The sequence below is a fragment of the Schistocerca cancellata genome, chromosome 11 (assembly GCF_023864275.1).
Source record: "Schistocerca cancellata isolate TAMUIC-IGC-003103 chromosome 11, iqSchCanc2.1, whole genome shotgun sequence".
Taxonomy (NCBI): Eukaryota; Metazoa; Arthropoda; class Insecta; order Orthoptera; family Acrididae; genus Schistocerca; species Schistocerca cancellata.
Window position 1 is genome coordinate 11,433,235 of NC_064636.1, and position 22,242 is coordinate 11,455,476.

General features: G+C 47.2%; 1 protein-coding gene across 6 annotated transcripts in view; it reads left to right on the plus strand.

Annotated features, from left to right (window-relative positions):
* Nucleotides 1-22,242, plus strand: part of LOC126108945 (abnormal cell migration protein 10) — a 532,402-nt gene that overhangs the window by 485,190 nt on the left and 24,970 nt on the right. For all 6 annotated transcript variants that reach the window (XM_049914327.1, XM_049914328.1, XM_049914329.1 and 3 more), the window contains 7 exons: nucleotides 2,296-2,533; nucleotides 7,064-7,263; nucleotides 7,365-7,568; nucleotides 11,010-11,180; nucleotides 13,378-13,694; nucleotides 15,254-15,486; nucleotides 20,344-20,552. In XM_049914327.1, coding sequence (XP_049770284.1) covers nucleotides 2,296-2,533; nucleotides 7,064-7,263; nucleotides 7,365-7,568; nucleotides 11,010-11,180; nucleotides 13,378-13,694; nucleotides 15,254-15,486; nucleotides 20,344-20,552 — 1,572 coding nt within the window. The remainder of the gene's footprint in view (nucleotides 1-2,295; nucleotides 2,534-7,063; nucleotides 7,264-7,364; nucleotides 7,569-11,009; nucleotides 11,181-13,377; nucleotides 13,695-15,253; nucleotides 15,487-20,343; nucleotides 20,553-22,242) is intronic.

The window sequence follows — 22,242 nt, forward strand, 5'->3', positions numbered from 1 at the left end:
ACCTCCGCCCTAAGTGGTGTATTTTGCCTGGATCCTCAGGGACACACTCCGTATGTGTTTGTTTATATCATAAAAATGTCAAACTGATGATTGCGGGTGCAAAACCCGGTGATCTTAACTACAACGAGTTACTAGATTTAATGGTTGTGACACTAACAGTAATGACTGCATGATGAGTTTGTGTAGTAAATGCTCTGGTAAGGAAACAGTTATCGAATTGTTTCCGAATATGATGAGGAAATGCCAGACAGTATTACCTTCAAACAGTGGGTCACAACTCACAGGGAAGAAATGATAACAGTGGTTAAATCTCAGGAAGAGTACTTGGAATCTTTAATTACAACTTACAAAGACTCAAAAGTCACCGCTATGTTTCTAAAATCCAAAGTAAGTATTTGAAGGACAAAAAAAGCACAACTTCATGAAACTGAATGCATAGTGCTAGCTGATTTTGCAGAAAATTTTACATTTGTGATTCAGGTTGCAACACAAGGGTACCACTGGGTCATTGACCAGGGAACACTGCATCCATTTATTCTCTACGTTAAAAATGAGAAAGATGAAGTTTGCAGTTCTTCAATTTGCATTCTAAGCGACTACTTGGAGCACAACACTTCGGCTGTAGATGTGTTTCAAAAGTTTTTAATAAAATAAAAGAAAATTTTCCCAGGGTTGAGAAGCTGATATACTTTTCAGATGGAAGTGGTAGTCAGTATAAGAACAAAAAGAATTTTTCAAATATGTGCAGCCACAAAGTATACTATGGGTTGGAGGCCGAATGGCACTTTTTGCAGCTTGTGATGGAGTGTGGTGGAGTAGGAGGTACAACAAAATGTGAAGTAAAGCCAGCCTACAAAGACCAACCACAGACCAAATTCTCACAATGCAGGACACGTATGTCTTTCTCAAGGATAACATTAAAGGCGTTACCTATTTTCTGATTGAGAACGAAAGAAGTGGTTCTGCGTATGAAAACGACACTTCAAACCAGATTTGAAAACTGTAGAGCAATAAAAGGAACAAGGCATTTCCACAAATTCCTTGGCACTGCAGAAAACTTAGTTCGATGCTGTGTAATATCAGAAACCGAAATTTATGAGGATCATTGTGTCAGTAAATTTAAATCTCTTTCTTTAATGTTGAATGACATAGTGGCATGTGTGTCTGATGGACAGTGGTGGCTTGCAGAGGTTGAAAGTCTGCTAGTGACAAAGTTTGGATACCAATGACAAATGTTTTAAGGAAACTTTCAGTGCTCGAACTTACAACAGCGACTGGGGGGTCTTATTGTATATCGCAGAAGCTGTCTGAAGAAATGTGTGTTCTTAACATTCACCACCAGATTTAGGAACAGTCGCATCTCGAAGGATGTTAATTGAAAATATTTCTTTTAAGCAGCCTATGTAAAAATAATATAAATGTTAATTTCAGTGATGTTTCCACTTTTTGTATATAATTCAGTACCTCAGTTCAATAATAATTGATTATATCCCGCCAATATCACACACGAGTAGGCAACTGCCGTAAGATCGGTTGTAGAGTAATGTGAATTATCTCCTCATTTTCAAAAATTCATATCTTTGTTCACAGTCAGATATCAGTGTCGAAATTTCTACAGTATGTTGCTATCACATAGGTGTACAAACTCTGCAAAAATCATATTTTTATATTCAGTCCCACCTGAGATAACTAACACCAAACTTTACAAAAAATCAAAATTTTCAAATTTCAAAAATTCATAAAAAATCAAGGAAACATTTGTAAGTGTTCTTGCTCTATATGACATCTAACTATAGGAAAAAAATACTCTCATAACTCACTCCTTGTTTGTTATTTTTGGGCCTAAAAAGTGGATTTTTGAAAATTTGGATACCAAACTTTGGAGGTCATTTTGACTGGTTATTTTTGAAATTAGGGTATTTTCTCTAATCGACAATGTTGTAGAGGACACTTTTCTATAAACAATCATGCCAATTGCAATGTTGTAAATTAACCCAGTGCAGAGATATTAGTATTTTTGCTAACGTCTCTAAACTGAAACATTGTCACGCGCTTACAAACAAAAATGGCCACCAGTCAGTAAATGTGAAAGGTAAAATTTTTTTAAAAAACTGTTTTGAACTTCTCAATTATAAGGTAATCACGTACAAAAAATTAAAATATTTAAAACGGTCGAGCGACCGACTTAATTTTTGTCGGACCACTTCATTTTATTAACAAAAAACTGCACTCTGACCTCTCTCGCGGCAGCCGCATCTCGGGTGGGGAGCGGTACTGACCGATTCGGTGTCGCAGATGGACGTGGCGAGCCGCGCCAAGGCGGAGAAGATAAAGATCGCACTGGAGAAGATGCGGGAGGCGAGCGTGAAGAAGCTCTTCATCAAGGCGTTCGGTGGCGACGGCAGCTCCAAGAGCCTGCTGGTGGACGAGTCGATGACGGCGGGCCACGTGGCGCGGCTGCTCGCCGACAAGAACCACACCGCCATGGACCCGGGCTGGGCCGTCGTCGAGCACCTGCCTGAGCTGCACATGGGTAGGTGGACCGGCGAGGCACATTCTAGAACTGAGCCGCAGTAGCGAAAGGGATCACTAGTTTCTTGCAATATGGTGAAAACTGCACTAGCCGTATTTTTTGTGTGATATGTTGTTGTTGTTGTTGTTGTTGTTGTCTTCAGTCCTGAGAGTGGTTTGATGCAGCTCTCCATGCTACCCTATCCTGTGCAAGCTTCTTCATCTCCCAGTACCTACTGCAATCTACATCCTTCTGAATCTGCTTAGTGTATTCATCTCTTGGTCTCCTTCTACGATTTTTACCCTCCACGCTGGCCTCCAGTACTAAATTGGTGATCGCTTGATGCCTCAGAACGTGTCCTGCCAACCGATCCCTTCTTCTGGTCAAGTTGTGCCACAAACTCCTCTTCTGCCCAATTCTATTCAATACCTCCTCATTAGTTATGTGATCTACCCATCTAATCCTCAGCATTCTTCTGTAGCACCACATTTCAAAAGCTTCTATTCTCTTCTTCTCTAAACATGGACGCACGTTTCACTTCCGTACATGGTTACACTCCATACAAATATTTTCAGAGACGACTTCCTGACACTTAAATCTATACTCGATGTTAACAAATCTCTCTTCTTAAGAAACCCTTTCCTTGCCATTGGCAGTCTACATTTTATATCGTCTCTACTTCGACCATCATCAGTTATTTTGCTCCGCAAATAGCAAAACTCCTTTACTACTTTAAGCATCTCATTTCCTAATCTAATTCCCTCGGCATCACCTGACTTAATTCGACTACATTCCATTATCCTTGTTTTGCTTTTGTTGATGTTCATCTTATACCCTCCTGTTTGATATAAAGAAACAAAAAGTTCAGTAATAAATTGATCGAGTGAGTACGGGGAATGGAGCATTGTAAGTCCACGTTTTTCGCTATCAAATAATAATTTTGCATCAGCCAGTATTGTGTCAATGAGGAAGGATGAGACATTTACGGTTGTTTGTCCCGATTTTATTGGTGGCTCTTCCTCTTCCTCTTCTCCTGTTTACTTCACGGGTCAGCACAGTTGCGCAGGTTGAAGCAATGTTGCTGGCAATTGGTGGCCGTATGCCCTTCCCAATGTCATCACTTCCCTCTGTACTTGATCTGTCTGCAACTAGAGTAAAATTTGTGTTTGAGTGTGAGAAGATTTTTCTAGAGGCAGGATGTGGGAACTGACGCGATTCATCTACACTGACTCGGTTGAAGATACTTCGGGTGTAAATGTATGTATGGTAAACAGTGATACCTTCAGTACAGATCGGGTGAGGCCGTGAGCGACGGGGCCGGTAGACGGGAGGGATACGTACGTAATCTGCGAGAAGTCGGGAATTTGGGTAGGACGGGAAGCACGGTCTGATAGCAGAAGTTGCGGAGGTGATAGGTCGCGTAAAGTGGGAAATTCGTGTCGGAGTCTCGGCTCCGCACAAATTTTCACTCGTCGCTGTCGGATTTATTTCGGTACCCGTTTGCGGCCGATGTCGGTAGCTTCTCTTTCGTCGAGAGAATACTTTTAGCGTAGTGGTTTGGGATAGCTGCGGTGCCCACTTGTGGAAAGGCCGCAGGCTGTCGTCTGCGCCATCACTGTAAATGGGATCGGCTGCCATATTCGAAAATCTCGCCATCCGGGAGCGACGTGCGAAAAAATGTGAAACCTGTAGGCGCTCGTTGTGCAGTGCACACAGAGAACATCACGACTTCTGAAAGAAATGGTGCCATTGGTTTTGCAAAGATCGGACAGACGTCCCTGGTGGGGATGAAAGTGGAACGAGATAATTACTGCAGGTGAAGGTTAATGACACGACTGGCACAGTTCAGCGTTTCACAATTACAGAATCGTCAGCTAGTTTCCTCTCTGATATCGCAGACAACAGTTCTACAAATTTGTGGCCGATAAGGTCAGTTATCACAAATTTTGTGCACAGAGCGTCACAAAGCTTCTGAACAGTGTCTGCAAAAGTAGGGGATTGCGAACCACGTTAATTTTTCTGCAGAAGGGGAAGAATTACACAGTCACGTAGTGACAAGCCGTGAAGTGGGGGGTCGAAAATGGCAACGTGGACGGGAAAACGACCATTTGTGAGGTGTGGGGAGGGTGGGGGGTCAGTCCTTACCGTCCAGACACACCAGCCTCTGAAGTGCCGCAAAATTTTTTCCACGTGAAAACCGGTAACTGATGTCTTTTGGGACAGAAAGGAAATACTTCTTGCTGATTTTATGGGAAGAGGCGGTACAATGAAGTCTGAAATTTACTGTGAACTACATGTTCAGAGGAACCGTCCAGAGCGAAAGATCTGCGAGTCGAATTCTGGCACATTTTTGTGTACGGTAACACAACGGTACGTACTGCCCCGTGCACACGGACGTCGCTGAACAGTTTCGACTGGGACCCAATCGATCGTTCTCTGTACAGAACTGCTTTGTCACCCAGTGATTTTCACCTGTTTCTGAAGGTGAAAAAATAGTGATGTCACAGTGATTTGGAGGTGACTACAAGTTAGAAGAGAGTGTCAAAGTGTTGCTCGGTTCACAGGTGGCAGAATTACACGACAAGGGCTTCGAGAAACTCATTCTTCGATAGGACGAGTGCATTAATCTAATGGGCAGTTATCGAAAAACAGTGGGGCATTGTGGGGAGAGGGGGGCGGGGGGTTGCACAGAAAACCAGAAACACCAAAATGTGACACATTAGCATGCCTATTAGTGCAGCAAAACAGTTCGCATTCAAAACACCTTTCAGTTGTCCCAGAATGGATACGTACAGGTCACGTGTGGTTTTCAGTGAAATCTCATTCTTTACTTCCTGCAAAATGGTCGCAAGTTTGGTTAATGACCGTGGAGGTAGACTGCAGTCACACACCCAGCCCTCCAATATAGACCACTAAAGATCGATCAATAGTACTCAGATCAGCTCAATAGTACTCGGATCCGCAGACTGCGGTGGCCAGGGGAGGACAGATCGACCTCGTACTTGTAAAACTGGTCTCTGATTATGCGAGCTGTACGAACCGGGGCGCCGTCATCGCAGAACACGGCATCACTGTCAGAGGACAAACGTTGTGCCACGGAACGGACCGCGCTCGGGGCGGCGGTGGCAGTAGTTCGACCTTACAGAGTAACCTCGGAATACCGCGGCACGGCTGGCCGAATCATCACTGGCCCAAGCCACATTTCGTTCTCGTGACGTAAACTTGACCCGAAGTCGTAGACTGTGTGAAATGAACCGTCTGACCGAATGACATTTTTCTGTTGCTCCGTAGTCGGGTTTTACGACTTTGACACCACGTTTTCCTGTTTGATCTTCTGCATCACTGGAATTCCAGGTTGCCGCACTCCCTCCGTGCCGTTTCGGTGACGACGGGGTCGTTTGTGAGCGGGACGTTCGGCACTGCAGTGACTTCTGCGAACGTCATCGTCTCATTTTCTGTCACCGTCCTCTCCGGTGACTGTCGGTCACGACCGGTCGACACTCTTTCGTAGCTTCACGAGTTGCAGCAAAAGTTTTTCCACTCTCACTGTGAGCAGCTGAAGTCTCTGACACGGTACCTTCCAGTACAAAAAACACTGGACTCCCTCGGTCGCGAAAGCACTGCACCGTGCGAGCACCGACAATTTGCCCACATTCGAATTCACTCTGACGTAACACATTCGCGGCTACGTGGGATACTCTCCCGATCGCAACTGACGCTCGCGACGTATCGAGAATGTCGCACGGCTGTCACTCTCGGCTGGACGGTGTGGCGCGACCCTTAGGCTCGGCTAGCCGTCCGCATTTTCGTTCGCTGTATTTCTGTGTTTTCGTTCGCACTGTGTAGCTGAATGTCGGTGCTGGAAGTTGTGTGCAGCTTAATAAAGAAACTATTAGTGCACTCGTATCCTTTTCGTAAATTGACGCAACTGACTTACCGGATAGTCCTCGTACGTAAGTTATAGGCTGTGCCAGAAAAAAACTGGACGGATAGAACGGTACAGACGACGTGGAGAGTTAGGAGGGGGATTCGGGCTAAAATTTGAACAATTCGTCGGCACGCAGAGTGTCTCCGTATGTCTGTCCCAATTTAGGGGCCACGCGGGTGCCTCGTACCGATCGTCGATCGAGGAGGACGTCTCGACACTTTGCGATGGAGAGGGGTGGGGATTTCCTTTTCTGTTCTCCGATGTCGTATATATCTGAACTCGTTCACTGTCTGTAACGGACTACATTATAAATACTGCTCGCTTTAACTTTCCGGACGTAATTTCGCAAAATTAGGTTACACCGGCACGGAACGGGACGGAACTGAACTGGTGGGTTTACTCGGCCGTAGTACGACCGACTACCATCTGTCGCCAGAGTCGTGGGAAGGTGGAGCTCACCCGTAAAGGGTGTACTCGTACGGAGTCGCTCGTGCTACGGGGTAGGCAGGTCCCGCTACGGCCGGGGTCGCATTTCGCTCTGTCGCGTGATGTGTAGGTCCCGAAGTGAAAAATTGAAATTCGAGGAGGGCGCGTTCTGAGTGTCGGCTCCTCTCTGTGGACAGAGCGTGCCTACGAGGATCACGAGCTGCTGGTGGAGAACCTGCTGATGTGGACCCGCGACTCGAAGAACAAGCTGCTGTTCGTGGAGCGGCCCGAGAAGGTGGCGCTCTTCACCAGCCCGGAGCTGTTCCTGCTGCCGCCCGGGCAGCGCGGCTGCGCGCAGTCGGACTTCGACGACCACTCCCGCACCCTGCTGCTCGAGGTACGTACCGGGCGACGGTGCGTCGGGCGCACCGGAACGGGAAGTGGCTCTCGGCGTGACGGCCGGACGGAGCGAGTGACTGGGCCGTTTTCTCTGCGCAGGAATTCTTCTCGGGCGGAGCGGGCGTGCCGGAGGTGGAGGGTCCGCTGTTCCTCAAGTCGGAGTCGAAGAAGGGCTGGAAGCGGCACCACTTCGTGCTGCGCGCCTCCGGCCTCTACTACCTGCCTAAGGAGAAGGCGCGCGGCGGCGGGGGCGGGTCCTCTGCCCGCGACCTCGCGCACCTCGCCTCCTTCGACGTCAACCAGGTGAGTGTGCGGTCGACGGGGCCGGGAGCTGACGGAGGTGGTACGCGGGGGCCTCCGATTTCTTTTCCGAGTTCGGGTCTGAAACTTTTTAATGTCGGTGTAGTCGTCTTTGACACTCATTTTATTTCGTGTGTAGTGGAACTGCAGAAAAAAGACACGCTCAAAAAATGAATCGGTAAATTATAAAAAAGTTGTTAACAGAGTAGTGCAAAACGCCTAAACGGGGCTATCCGCGCACCGTTAAGTTCTCGTTAGCTCGTAACCTCAGCTTCGAGCACCCGTACGCACCGACACCGCCTGTCCTCGCTATTGAGCTCGTGTCCGTAATGTGTGTCTGTGTGGTACTGGATCTGCCAGTTGGTGCCTAGCTAATAGACAGCTCGTCATTTGATAAGTATTAGCACTACTGAAATGCTAATTAAACATAGTTTTTGCAAGATCTTCCTTTCTGGTTATGGTCGAATAGTGTTAATGACTTCGTAGGAAATGTGTCAACCTTGATAGTACTAACAAAATATTTTTTCAGTTTCTGCTTTTGTCCATTAAAAGTGTTTCAAACAGTATTAACAATTTTGTCTCAGAGGCATAATCTAGGTTGTGATGGAAGTCATCTGCAATGTAGCCTGAGGTCTAGACTAGGTTATTAGATGGCAGTACGATCGTGAGTTGGTGAAGCGAACTAATGTGAAAGTGTGGTTGTGATGCACACCCATCTGTAGTAAAGCTCGACGTCTAGGTTATGTCTGTAGATAAGAGTTTGGTTACGTGCTGGCAAACACAACTGACGTGAAAGCAAAATACCTGGTTCTCGTGATAAATTGACTCGTAGTACGACCCGAGATCTGGGTTAGGTGGGTAGGTGTCAATTTGGTTACGTGTCCGCAAAGGCAACTGACGTGAAGAATGAAAAGGAGAAAAAAAATTTGGAGTGATCGTGAACCGTGCCTCGAAGCCGTACCGCACGGTCGACTCGTTTATCGTGCGGGAGGACTTCGTGAACATTTGTTGCCGATGACAATTTCCAGATGCGATACTCGGGTGTGTTCACAGCGACAGTGAGTGTAAAATGTGCTTCGTCACACTACAAAAACGTTCCTAGACGGGCCACACGGAAATTGCACGCTTATCGCAACAGCGTCGTGCCGACTGCCGTTTCCTTTACGCACACTGTCCGTCACGTGAAACCAATTTAGACCTTTGCGAGAAATGTGACATCTGCGTCACATTGCAAAACTCCGCGAGTACTGTGTAGTTTGTGCGGCTACCATTTCGCAGTCGCTCGCAGCACTTCTCGAACAGTGAGCCGCGGAATTCTCGACTTGTGTGACACGGACGTGCACCGCTCGAAGATCGTACGCCGCGTCCGGTATTCTCGGCAGTGACGACAGTAACTTCTGTGACAGAGTGCAGTACGACTGGCTGTCGGCACCTCTCGTGAGCCGTTCACGAATCGCCAGGTAATTCGAACTTCCGAATGGGATTCTTCGACCCCAGTGTGGAAAGAAGTCGCTCCGTATTCCTTAAACGTTTCGATACTCTCGAAGAGTAGCGACACGGTTGCCATCTTTCGGATAAAACTGTTTCACGAGTAAAGCCCCCCTGACCTCGTCCGGATCTGTGTCGACGTCTGCAACTGTGTCGCTCGTGTTTAGATGCTACGGAACCGACACTCGACGGGGAGTCGTATCGGTGACACTACTGAGAAACACACAATCTGGACTTCATTCCTGTGCATTTGGTTACCCGTATGGTAAATAGTTTCCTGTTTAACTTGACCCGAGTAGTGAAAGTTTAATTATAACCACCCTGTGTGTAGAATACCCAGTCAGATGTAACACAAGTCCTTATGGCGCTATTGATTTCTGGAAAAGCAAACAAATAAATAAGTAAAATATATATAAAAGTAACACAGAGTTTTGAGGTCAGTTTTTTATTTAATTTTGTGGAGAAGTTCACTGTCAGGAGATGGTAATTTTATTGTTTTGAACAATGTCGGAAATGGGGTGTACGTAAGTGCGCTACTGGCCATTAAAATTGCTACATCGAGAAGAAGTGCAGATGATAAACGGGTATTCATTGGATAAATATATTATGCTAGAACTGACATGTGATTACATTTTTCACGCAATTTGGGTGCATAGATCCTGAGAAATCATTACCCAGAACAACCACCTCTGGCCATAATAAAGGCCTCGATATGCCTGGGCATTGAGTCAAACAGAACTCGGATGGGCGTGTACAGGTACAGCTGCCCGTGCAGCTTCAACACGATACCACAGTTCATCGAGAGTAGTGACTGGCGTATTGTGACGAGCCAGTTGCTCGGCCACCATTGACCAGACGTTTTCAATTGGTGAAAGATCTGGAGAATGTGCTGGCCAGGGCAGCAGCTTGACATTTTCTGTATCCAGAAATGCCCGTACAGTACCTGCAACATGCGGTTGTGCATTATCCTGCTGAAATGCAGGGTTTCGCAGGGATCGAACGGAGGGTATAGCCACGGGTCGTAACACACCGGAAATGTAACGTCGACTGTTCAAAGTGCCGTCAATGTGAACGAGAGGTGACCGAGAAGTGTAACTGATGGCACGCCATGTCATCATGCCGGGTGATACGCCAGTATGGCGATGACGAATAGACGTTTCCAATGTGCATTCACTGCGATGTCGCCAAACACGGATGTGACCATCGTGATGAAGTTTCGCCATTCGTGCACCCAGGTTTGCCGTCGAGTACACCGTCGCAGGCACACCTGTCTGTGATGCAGCGTCAAGGGTAACCGCAGCCACGGTCTCAGAGCTGATAGTCCGTGCTGCTGCAAACGTCGTCGAACTGTTCGTGCAGCTGGTTGTTGTCTTGCAAACATCCCCATCTGTTGACTCAGGGATCGCGACGTGGCTGCACGATCTGTGACAGCCGTGCGGATAAGATGCCTGTCATCTCGACTGGTAGTGATAAGAGGCCGTCGGGATCCAGCACGGCGTTCCTTATTACCCTGCTCAACCCACCGATTCCATATTCTGCTAACAGTCATCGGATCTCGACCGACGCGAGCAGCAATGTCTCGATATGATAAACCGCAATCGCGATAGGCTACAATCCGACCTTTATCAAAGTCAGAAACGTGAAGGTACGGATTCCTCCTCCTTACACGAGGTATCACAACAACATTTCACCAGGCAACGCCGGTCAACTGCTGTTTGTGTATGAGAAATCGGTTGGAAACTTTCCTCATGTTAGCATCTTGTGTGAATGCTCTGAAAAGCATATCACAGCATCTTTTTCCTGTCGGTTAAATTTCGCTGTAGTGTGTCATCTTTGTCGTGTAGCAGTTTTAATGGCCAATAGTGTAGTTGTCACGTCCATTTCCCGGTAAAGCCCACAGAGACAGCACTCGACCAGCTGCCTCCCCAGTGTACTGAAACCGCCTTCGCTTTGCAGGTCTACTACGGCGTGGGCTGGCGCAAGAAGTACAAGGCGCCGACCGACTTCTGCTTCGCCATCAAGCACCCGCGCCTGCAGCAGCCCAAGTCGGCCAAGTACATCAAGTTCCTGTGTGCCGAGGACGAGGCCTCGCTGCACCGGTGGGTTGTCGGCATCCGCCTCGCCAAGGTGAGCGCCTGCTCGCACCGTCCGGTTTTCGCCACGTACGAGCTGTCGGACCGCGCCCGGCGGTTTGTCGCGGTGTTACTTTTGTACTGCACGGTCGTCTTTCGTTATTGTGGTAGTCTGCTCACAAAGTTTGGGCTTTTCTCAGAGCACGGACACAAACCAGTTTGACTCTGTAGCACGACAGAAAGTGCTGTCATTTGTCACTCTCAGCAGTTCACTTTATTCAGCACCGTGAATTTGTACAATTTATTCCTGTGCTTTTAAAAGGTAGATTTAGTACAGTTTCCTCCTCCTCTGCCGTTCTGATCCCTCTGAATCACACTCGGACACTACAAAATCTGAAGATTTAGAGTGTATCGAAAACTTCTGTCAGAAACGGTCGTCAGGGCGAGCTCTCCTGCCAGATTAAAACTGTGTGCCAGACTGGGACTCGAACTGAGAACGTGTTCCTTTTGTCGCAGTGCTTCTAATGTATTCTTCTACAGTTTTCTGCATTACCGTGATTCGACAGGTGTCGAATTTAATGACAGGTTCTCCGACTGAAACGGGCAGCAAAAATGTGGTGAAACTCGTCGTATATTCGTGGAATGTCTTTAGAAGTACGAGATCGTGTCTGGACTAGAGTGTGTCTGAGAGACTGCCCCAGAGTGACACAGATGTGAATTTGTCTGTTACCTTCATCAGTGAAGAGTGGAATTAAGTCTGCAGTGAAGATACACTTCACTCCTGTGACTGCCTAATTGACTGAAAAATATGAGAAACTGAACAAAATATATCGCACTACTTACTAACCCAGAACTAAACACACCGTTTCTTCTCGGAGTGCTAGTCCACGAAGGAAACGTCGGGATCGATCGAGCAAACTAATTGTGTCACTACTGCCGAGTCTTTTCCACTTTCGACTCGTAAAGACTGACGGGAGAAAAGACAAAATTGAGTGTCTCTCATTCTGCAGTAGTCACTTACAGCGATGCAAATCTGGAAGCACTCGTACTCCTTCAGAGACTCGAAGAATATCTGGTGAGATTTGTCGTATTTCTACCGCCTACGTCAACTGGAGACCTCGTCATCAAGTTTCGGGTCTGCTAAAGCGTAATACGTGCGGCAAAACCTCGAAAGGAGTGTAAATCGTGTCACTCTCGTTAGGTGAGGTTCCGTGTTTCGGGCCCGGTCTCGCGCACAGTTTTAATCTGCCGGATGGGAAAACGGCACACACTTCACAGCCGAGTGAGAGGTCTATCGCGGAGAAGACATTTAGGCGGACCCACCTGTCTGAGGTTTCTGCCCTTCCTCCTCGTCAGCCGGACAGTGTGCGTAAAGGAAACGGCAGTCGGCACGACGCTGTTGCGATAAGCGTGCAATTTCCGTGTGGCCCGTCTAAAGGTGATTTCGAGCGAGTAGCTGGCTGCAGTTCTCTGTTTTGTGTTCATTACCCACACAGGTTTTAGAATCTAAAACATCCGTAACGTAAGAGCTGAAACTGCGGCGAGGCAGAGGTGCCGCCCCTAAAAGAGCCGTCGCTCCACTCGGTGGCGGACACCTCGGTCTCTCAGTTCGGATGACTACGGCGACCGTTTCAGTTCGGTCGCCAGCTGACGGACGATTACCGTGTTTTGTTTCGGGTTGTGTGCCGGCTAGTAGAAAACTGTTGTCTGTTAAACTGTTTGGCTGCCAGCTGATGGACAACTAGTGTGTTTTGTTTCAGTTCGGTCACCAACTGACGGAGAAGTACGGTGTCTGTTTCAGTTCGGTTGCCGCCTGAAGGGCGACTGCCGTGTCTGTTTCAGTTTGGCCGCCACCTGACGGACGACTACCGTGTCTGTTTCAGTTTGGCCGCCAGCTGACGGACGACTACCGTGTCTGTTTCAGTTTGGCCGCCACCTGACGGACGACTACCGTGTCTGTTTCAGTTTGGCCGCCAGCTGACGGACGACTACCGTGTCTGTTTCAGTTTGGCCGCCACCTGACGGACGACTACCGTGTCTGTTTCAGTTTGGCCGCCACCTGACGGACGACTGCCGTGTCTGTTTCAGTTTGGCCACCAGCTGATGGACGACTACCGTGTCTGTTTCAGTTTGGCCGCCACCTGACGGACGACTACCGTGTCTGTTTCAGTTTGGCCGCCACCTGACGGACGACTGCCGTGTCTGTTTCAGTTTGGCCGCCACCTGACGGACGACTGCCGTGTCTGTTTCAGTTTGGCCGCCAGCTGATGGACAACTACCGGGCGCTGGTGGACGAGCTGGCGCAGGACGACCTGGACCAGCTGGCGCAGGCGCGCTCCTGCTCCGTCAGTTCCATCGCGCCCGCGCTCGGGGGCAGCGGCGCGCGGCCCGGCGGGACCGGGGGCACGGGCTCGCCCTCGGACTCGCCCGGCGGGGGCGGGGGCACGGCGGCGGACGCCGTCTCGACCGGCTCCAGCTCCAGCGGCTGCCTGAGCGACGGGTGCTGCGGCAGTGCGGCCGGCAGCGGCGGCACCGCCTCCACGCTGTCCGGCAACACGGCGGCCGCCGGGTGCGTGTAGGTCCGGCAGCGGGGAGAGCGGAGTGGTGGCGGGGTGTGGGACGAGTAGAGTGACTTTCCGGAGGGGACCTTACGGGCTAAGACTTTTCAATTTTCTAGAGCAGTACCGTTATGGATTTTTTTTAAAGGAAAGTGGATACTTTGAAAATTAGAAGATTGTTAAGATCATTTAAGTTCAAACATTTCAATGTTATTAATGGAATCTGCAGACATTTTGTGTGTCTTATCAAAGTTTTAATTTCTTGTTATGCAGTTAGCAATTATAAATAAGAATGTTACTTTTATCAAAAATATCATTCGTTGTTTGTTATTTAGCATTTCAGTGTGATAATAAATAAAGAACTGAAAGAAAAGTAATAAATGTGGCCCCTACTGAGACCTGAAATGCCAACTTCGCAATTACAAAAGTTTACACGACGGTCTGCTACTGCAGGTCCCGTCAGTGAGTTTCAGCCATTTCGTATACGGCAGGACTCCAAACGTCTACTCTTCGAAGGCAGTTTTACTCTGACTTTTTTAGAATTGTGTTGCTGCGCTGCTTTATGAAATTCACGTCCGGAATCTTACGGCCAAATTTGTAAGTACAAAGAAAATTGGAGAGAGCCAGTGTGTGAGGTCCCCTTGTTATAAGAAAGTTGTTAGGAAAATTCGCACGAGAAAGATAAAAGGTGACTACCCTGTACCGACCTCGACGAGTGAAAACATTGATAAGTGAATACGCCATGTTTGGGTTTCAATACTATTAGACTGTTTCCAGGGGGCTGAGGGAGGGAAAATGTTGCGGAAAGCTATAAACGTAGGGCAGACAACTTTGCTGTGCGTTATGTTGCATTGGCACTTCAAAGGGAATGTTTTCACAAGAGAAAATAATTACTGATGTTGTGCATGTGTATCTGCAGGAAAATTTAATCTTAGGTGCAAGCAGTCCCCCCCCCCCCCCCCCCCCCCCCCCCCGCCCCTCCCTGCGTCCTGCCCTCCCACTAACCCCCCACTCCATTGAAGTGCAGGCAGCCGACTCTCACTGTATTATGCAGAGACAAAGACTGCCCATATAGAATAATTCTGTCTCCTTCTTTAGCTTCCCAGTTTTGCTGTCAGCAGATCTGTAACCAAAATTTGTCCCTGCATCAAAGACTGCAATCGATGTGTAGATAGAAAGTAATCTAAGCAAAATAAAGAGTGCACTGGAATAATTGCTTACCTGTTTTAGTCTTCTAGCAGTATCACCTTTGTTAGAGTTCCACCAATTTCCGAGTTATCGGCATTCTAAACTTACGATCGACTGTTACCTCGTCAGCAGTACTGAGAAAAAAATAACTTTCTCGAGATGCATGAATCGTCTTCATTTAAGCAAATTATCCATTCACTGCAAACAATTTGTTTCCATTATTTTAAGAAAATTGACCAAATCTGTATTACGACAAAATTCGTTCAGATTGACAGAATTGTGCCGAGGTATACTCGGCAATCACAAGTCGGACACTCCGACGCCCCACGGCATCCCCGCCTGCCGGTACCGCGGTGTTCTGACCCCCTGCCTCCGCCCGCAGGTTCGAGTGCGACTTCCCGACGACGGGCACGATCAAGCGGAAGCCGTCGGTGAACCCGAAGCTGCCGCTGACGTCGATCACGCGACAGCTGAAGGAGGTGGGCGAGACAGTGGCCTGCACCCCGTCGACGCCTTCTCCCTCGACGGCGGCCACCACGCCCACGTCCGTCTTCTCCCCGTCGGTCGACCTGGCGGATTCTGTGAACGTCAACGTGGGCACTGTCCAGAGAGCAGGTCGGTAATACCTTCTACCGTTTGTAAACTTTATTATCCTTATCTACTTTTGAGTTTCTCACAAAATTTGATACGGACACTTAGAGCGTGCAATCTATCTTATTTAGTTACTGCATCGACTCGAATATATGGCACACTATTTACCCGAATTTGATCCTCAAAAAGTTAGGGTGCGGCTTATACCTGCTGCCTCGTCTCCCTACAAACATTTGCCGTACAAATGTGAAGCTCATTTGCGACGGTGCGACTAGTGTCCGTATCTCGAATAGGTGACGGTGCATTTTTTTACGTGACAGTGCGAACTTTTACCAGTGTTTGATTGACATTAACATTGTGTAGGTCTTTCAGTATTATTTTGTTAGTTTATAATTCAGTTGCATTTGGATACTGCTAAGAAAATCCATTTCGTGACAGTACGCACGACCGAGTAGAGCAAACACCACCTTCGAGCCGAGGAATTCGGCACAGTTACGGTGCGAGCTACAGATTTACAATTGTGCACCGTGCCGAAACTGTGATCGAAAGAGGGGCCAGAAAAAGGTACGGACTGGACGAGCGTAACGTGTGTAATGTCGTCTCTCTTCAGAAGGAGAATGAAACGGGACAGTTTCGTCGATAAAATTGTTAAGGGAACTGTAATGTGGCAAGTATCTGGAACTGGAAGCTAAGTTTCTTTCCTACGTGCAAGATAAGAGGAAAGATGGGGTGCCTATCTGACGAGAAATTATCCGACTGAAAGCCTCGGAAGTCGCAAAAGTCTCGAACGTGCCACAATGAGAATTTCGTGCGAGTATCGGTCGGTGTCGTCAGTTTGTGCCGAGACGTGGCCTCGCTCTCGGACGAAGTACTGCACTGGCACGAAGGAAGCCGGCAGATGTCGAGGAGAAGCCGATCGAGTTCGAGCGTTACGTCACACGGTTGCAAAGGTGTCACGCGTACGCTTTTCATCGGACCGGAGGTGCTGACGAGCCACAAGTATTTTTTAACGTGCCGAGCAATACGACAGTAGACGTAAAAGGCGCAAAAAGTATCTCCTCGAGGGGAACAGGTGGGGTGGCGGGGCAGGGGATAACTGTGACGATAGCTGTTACAGCTGACGGAAGGAGATTACCCCCGTTACGTCATTCTGAAGAGAAAAACTGTGTCCAGAGAAAAATTTACTAAATGCTCAGTGATAGGCTGCGAAGAAAAGGGCCGGATAATGACGCTACTGACGGTCAACCGGTGTCTGACATTCGGAATCGCACGTCTGGAGCCCTCGCTAAGAGGGCCATATTAGTTTTGTATGTTTTTGGGGGACATCTAGCTGCTGAAGTAAAAGATAAACTTGCTGGACAAAAGACCTGGAGGAATGACTTGACAACTAGAGCTACTAGATGTGACTGTAAAAGTGCCGTTTGAGGGCAACCTCTAAAAAATGTATCGAGATTGCCTCCCGGAAGTAGACCGTGCCCTTAAAGGAGTCACCGGTCACCGCTACGTGCGAGTGGATTCTCGCTCTGCAGTCCTCGGAATCGTCAGTCCACCTCCGAGGGGTTCGACAGGTGCCGCCTGTCGAATGTGCGGCGCAGCTATGAGGATGATGCACTGTGGGAAGAGAGTGAAGAGAGTGGTAGGAGTGAGGGTGACGAAGTGAATACCAGAACTGATAGCGATGATATTAATAAGACAGAGGATGTTGCAGGGTGTTCTGTCAAATACTAGGACAAATGTTTGTGGTAATACTTGCACCCTGCAAGTATGTACAGATAAATGTGTGGTAATTTTTCTCCTCTCAATCAGTGTGCAGCTTATTTATGTGCAATTTTTTTATCTTTAATTTTTATTTCCCCCCACCTCTGAATTTAGGGGTGTGGTTTACATGTGGTGGTGACTTATTTTTGGGCCAATACGGTTTACTTTTATTAAAAATTGCCTCAGTTTCACTGAGCATAATGATAAAGTAGATTGAGCAGTAATTATAACAAAAAATTTTAATAATATTTTTTTTTTTTCAAATTATAATAATTAGTAACCATGTTTGTAAAGAGTAGGGAATCCAAGGTCATCCCTGAATTCCCAAAGTTAGCAAACAGAACTGGTCTCAAAATTTCAGCTGAAAAAACAAAATTCATGACAAATATAAAAAAGCACCAAAATACATAGAAACACAAATAGGTAAAATAGAGCGAGTAAATAAATTTAAATATCTTGGAGACACTATACAACAGAATGGTCTAGAAAAATCTGCAATAGATGTAAGAATTAACAAAATGGAAGGAGAGCATATGGTTTGACCTAAAATATTTACAACAAGAAATGTATATCTAGAAAAACAAAACTAAAACACTACACCACAGTGGTACGACCAGAATGTTTACACGGATCTGAATGCCTAACAATGAACTATAAGATGGACGAACTAGAGGTACTGGAAAAAAGGATTACTAGAAAAATAATGGGTGCAATGAAAACTACAGATGGTTGGAAATAAGTAATGAGGAGATCTACAAAAATATAGAGAAAATATCTGAAGTAATGGCCAAACGAAGATTAACCTGTTTTGGACATCTCTACCGAATGGATGGAAATAGACTAACAAAACAAATACTCCTATATTTCTGGAAGAAGAAATCAACAGTAGCGTGGATTACAGAAGTAAGAAAAGATCTTGAAAGAAACAATGTCAAAGAATCACAAATAGCAGAAAGAAACCATTTTAAAAACAAAATACTAAATTTGGAAAGCTTTCAAAGCAGAAGAAATAAAAAATCGGGAACAACGTGGACAGAAGAAAGGAAGAGACTTCGTGGGGAGAACATGAGGGAATACTGGAGAAATAGGAAACAACAACAAAGGAAGAAGAGGAACTGAAGTTGTCAACGTGATCCTAGTTGGTCAATACGATTGTAAAAAAAGAAAAAGAAAAGGTAAGCATGTTTGTGTGACAATTTGTATTAACTGACCACAGCAAGTCACGAATTTTCCATCTTAATTTTTACCAAAGTTCCCAGATAACCAGTTTTTACTGTGCACCAGAACGAACACCATATGTCGGACCGGGACTCGAACCTGCAATCTTTGCCTTTCACAGCTGACGGAGCCTCGCGAGCGCTGTGTCGCGGGCCCCTGCAGGCTGGAAATCCCCTCAGCTGCAGCTGACCAATTTCAGTGCAGTGTCCCTTCTTTCAGGAGTGCTAGTCTTGCAAGGAATGCCGAGGAACTCGTGTGAAGTACGTAAGACGGGAGAGAGGAGGTACTGTGAGGCCGTGTCGCAAGTCGCGCTCGGTCGGCGGAGCACTCGCCCACGAGGGGCTGAGGTGCCGGGTTTGAGTCCCGCTCCGGCACAATGTTCTAATTTCACAAATTCTCGACGGGTTTCACGTCATTATTTTTATATTTCCAGTTAGCGTACAGTATCCCGTTCCCGTAAGTGTCGCATAGGAGCGAGAGTGGCAGTTTTTATCGTCTTACCGAGACTCACGATTTTATCTGGTGACGAGCCGCACGGACGTAATATTTCTCGTATTCGTGCACTATTGGGTTTCCGTACCAAACAAATGTTGCTGGGGGGTTACACCTTAGACTCAGAATTGGAGGTGACACAACTGGATTGCTGCTCTGTTACCTTCTTCCGAATGCTAAGTTTTGCAGTAATTGATCGTGAAAAACTTCCCTGTAAATGAACCACCGCAGATATAAGGTCATCACACACACCCGTGCCAGAGGCGGGATTCGAAGCTGCGACCGTAGCACTTGCTCGGTTCCGGACTGGAGCGCCTAGAACCGCTCGGCCACACCGGCTGGCAGCTGTTTCTGATCTGTCACTGTTTTAACAATAACTTAGATAAAATTTAAAACTCTAATGGTGTCACATCTCATTTGCCATCTGGTGGTTGTACTAAAAAACTTGAAACATGATAATAGAACTAATGGAAGCAGGGGGGGGGGGGGGGGGGGGAAGAATGGAAGACAGGTACGTACTTAAAAGAGGCACACGTAACACAGTACGGTTGTCACTACAGTCAGATTCAAATGAGATGATACTTGACACTTCACTCACCAGAGCTGGTTTCCTCCAATCTGAGCACTCAGCCTCTCACCCAAATCATTTGCTGTTGCCGAACTTCCACAATAATTGATCACTTTGCTTCCAGTCCCTTGTCTCGGTTTGTTCTCACACACACGAAAGCTAATGAAGTACACATGTTTCATGCACAGCACTGACCAAACACTACTGGATCCTTCTGCTCAAGACACGATTCATTGTCACATGTACAGTTATTGTAGTCACAGAGATTGGCTCGCATCAGATAAGCTTCACACGGCATTGTGTGAAGCTGAATTTTTTGAAGACCACAGTTCATCATTACAACTGGGTCACCAGAGCTATAAATGTAACATTCTCCCCTAGTGAAGTGGTTAAGGTATAAACTTGACAAGTAGAAGCTTGTAAGTTCAAATCTCATCAGATGCAGCAAAATTTTTTTATTTTTAAATCTAATCGGACGACTTTTATTATTATTTTTATTCAATTAATCAGCTTAAATGCAATTATTCTTGTACTTCTAAAAATGTACCGTATAACATTTGTAGTCCTGTTGACTTCTTTTATTTGTTCTCGTTTTTCTCCCAATCTTTCTTTTTTGTTTGAAATCCGCCCGTGTCGCCTGTAATCGGCAACCGAGTGCCGACCGCGACTCGTGTAGCCCAGAGTGAGGACAGTGTCAGGTGTTCAGTGACGGTGAGAAATCGGACGTCGACTGTCGATTAGCTCGGTAGCTGCCACTCTGTCTGAGCACCGCGTGTCCCTCGGCTCCGGTCGAGTGGCCACCTCGTCACAGTCAGAAAACTGAATTTCGACTGCCCGTCTCACAGGTTCGGTGCGGAGGCGGCGGTCGTGCCAGACGCCGTCGACGCCAGACGGCGGGGGCGGCGTGGACGGCGGCAGCAACTCGAGCACCCTCAAACGGCACCACAGCGTCGGGGGCGGGTCAGCCCGGAGCTCCGCCTCCGCCTCCTCGTCCAGCTCGTCTACCCCCGTCAGGGAGCCACCCCCACCGCTGCCCGTGCCGGCAGAGTCGGAGGTAAGAGAAACTTGCGCACGGTGCGTATCTCGCGTGTAACGCGTATGCTACGTCTGCACCTCTGCGGATACGCAAATCGCACTGGAGTGCCTGGCAGAGGGATCGTCGAAACACTTTTGCGATACTTCTCTATTATTTCCAGTCTCGGAACAGTGTGTGGAAAAAACGAACATTTATACGAGGGCCGTTCAGAAAGTAACCTCCGGTTGATTTAAAAAAATACACCAAGTTAAATAAAAATATTTTAATATATACATCTTACAACTACATCTTTGCACTATTTTTCTACATAGTCTCCATAGCGATTGAGGCACTTATCGTATCTCTTCACAAGCTTTGAAATTCCTTCTGCATAAAAATCACCCGCTTGTGCCTGGAGCCAGCCTGTGACCGCATCTTTGAGCTCTTCGTCGTCATCAAACCGCTGTGACCCGAGCCATTTCTTCAAATGCATGAAGAGGTGATAAGCACTTGGCGCCAGGTCTGGGCTGTAAGGTGGACGGTTGATAACGTCCCACTTGAAGGACTCAAGAAGGGCCGCTGTTCTGCGAGCAGAGTGAGGACGGGCGTTATCGTGCAAAAAAACGATACTGGAAGTCAGCATACCACGGCGTTTGTTCTGTATAGCCCGTCATAACTTTTTTATTGTTTCACAGTACACGTCTTGATTAATGGTCGTACCACGTTCCACGAATTCAACCAACAACACCCCTTTGGCATCCCAAAACACCGTTGCCATCAGTTTTCTGGCAGAAAAATCTTGCAAGGCTTTTCTCGGTTTGGTAGGCGACTTTGAATGTGCCCACATCTTTGATTGTTCTTTTGTCTCAGGGTTCACGTACTTAATCCAGGTTTCGTCACCGGTCACGATTCTGTTTAACAATGGTTCTCCTTCGTCCTCATAATGTGACAGAACGTCTAATGCAGAGGCCATTCTTTGAGTTTTGTGGTGGTCGGTAAGAATTTTGGGCACCCATCGTGCACAGAACTTACGGTAACCCAATCTTGCTGTCGCTATCTCGTACAAGAGAGTCTTAGAAATCTGTGGAAAACCAGTAGACAGCTGCGACATTGAGAAACGTCGATTTTCACGAACTTTTGCATCAACTGTCTGAACGAGTTCGTCAGTCACCAATGACGGTCTACCACTGCTCTCTTCATCATGAACGTTTTCTCGTCCACTTTTAAATAAACGTACCCATTCACGGACAAGTCCTTCACTCATAACTCTCGGTCCGTACACGGCACAAAGCTCACGATGAATAGCTGCTGCAGAATATCCTTTGGCTGTAAAAAAACCTTATGACAGCACGCACTTCACATTTGGCGGGGTTTTCTATTGCAGCACACATTTCAAACTGCCACAAAAACTAAACTAGTAGGTACGACGTTCACTCGACCACGGCTTGATGCCGACTGACCTGTTGAGTGCGTGAACGCACAGATGGCGTCGCTACTCCCCCCACAACCCGCACTGTGACCAATCGGAGGTTACTTTCTGAACCGCCCTCGTATATCTTTCCGTGCGAGCTCCGATTTCCCTTATTTTATTACGTCGAGTGTTTCTCTCTACGTACGTCGGCACCGATTAAATATTTTTGCATTCGGTGGAGAAAGTTGGTGATTGAAATTTTGTGAGAAGGTTCTGTCCGCCGTAACAAAAATAGCCTCCGATTTAATGATATCCACC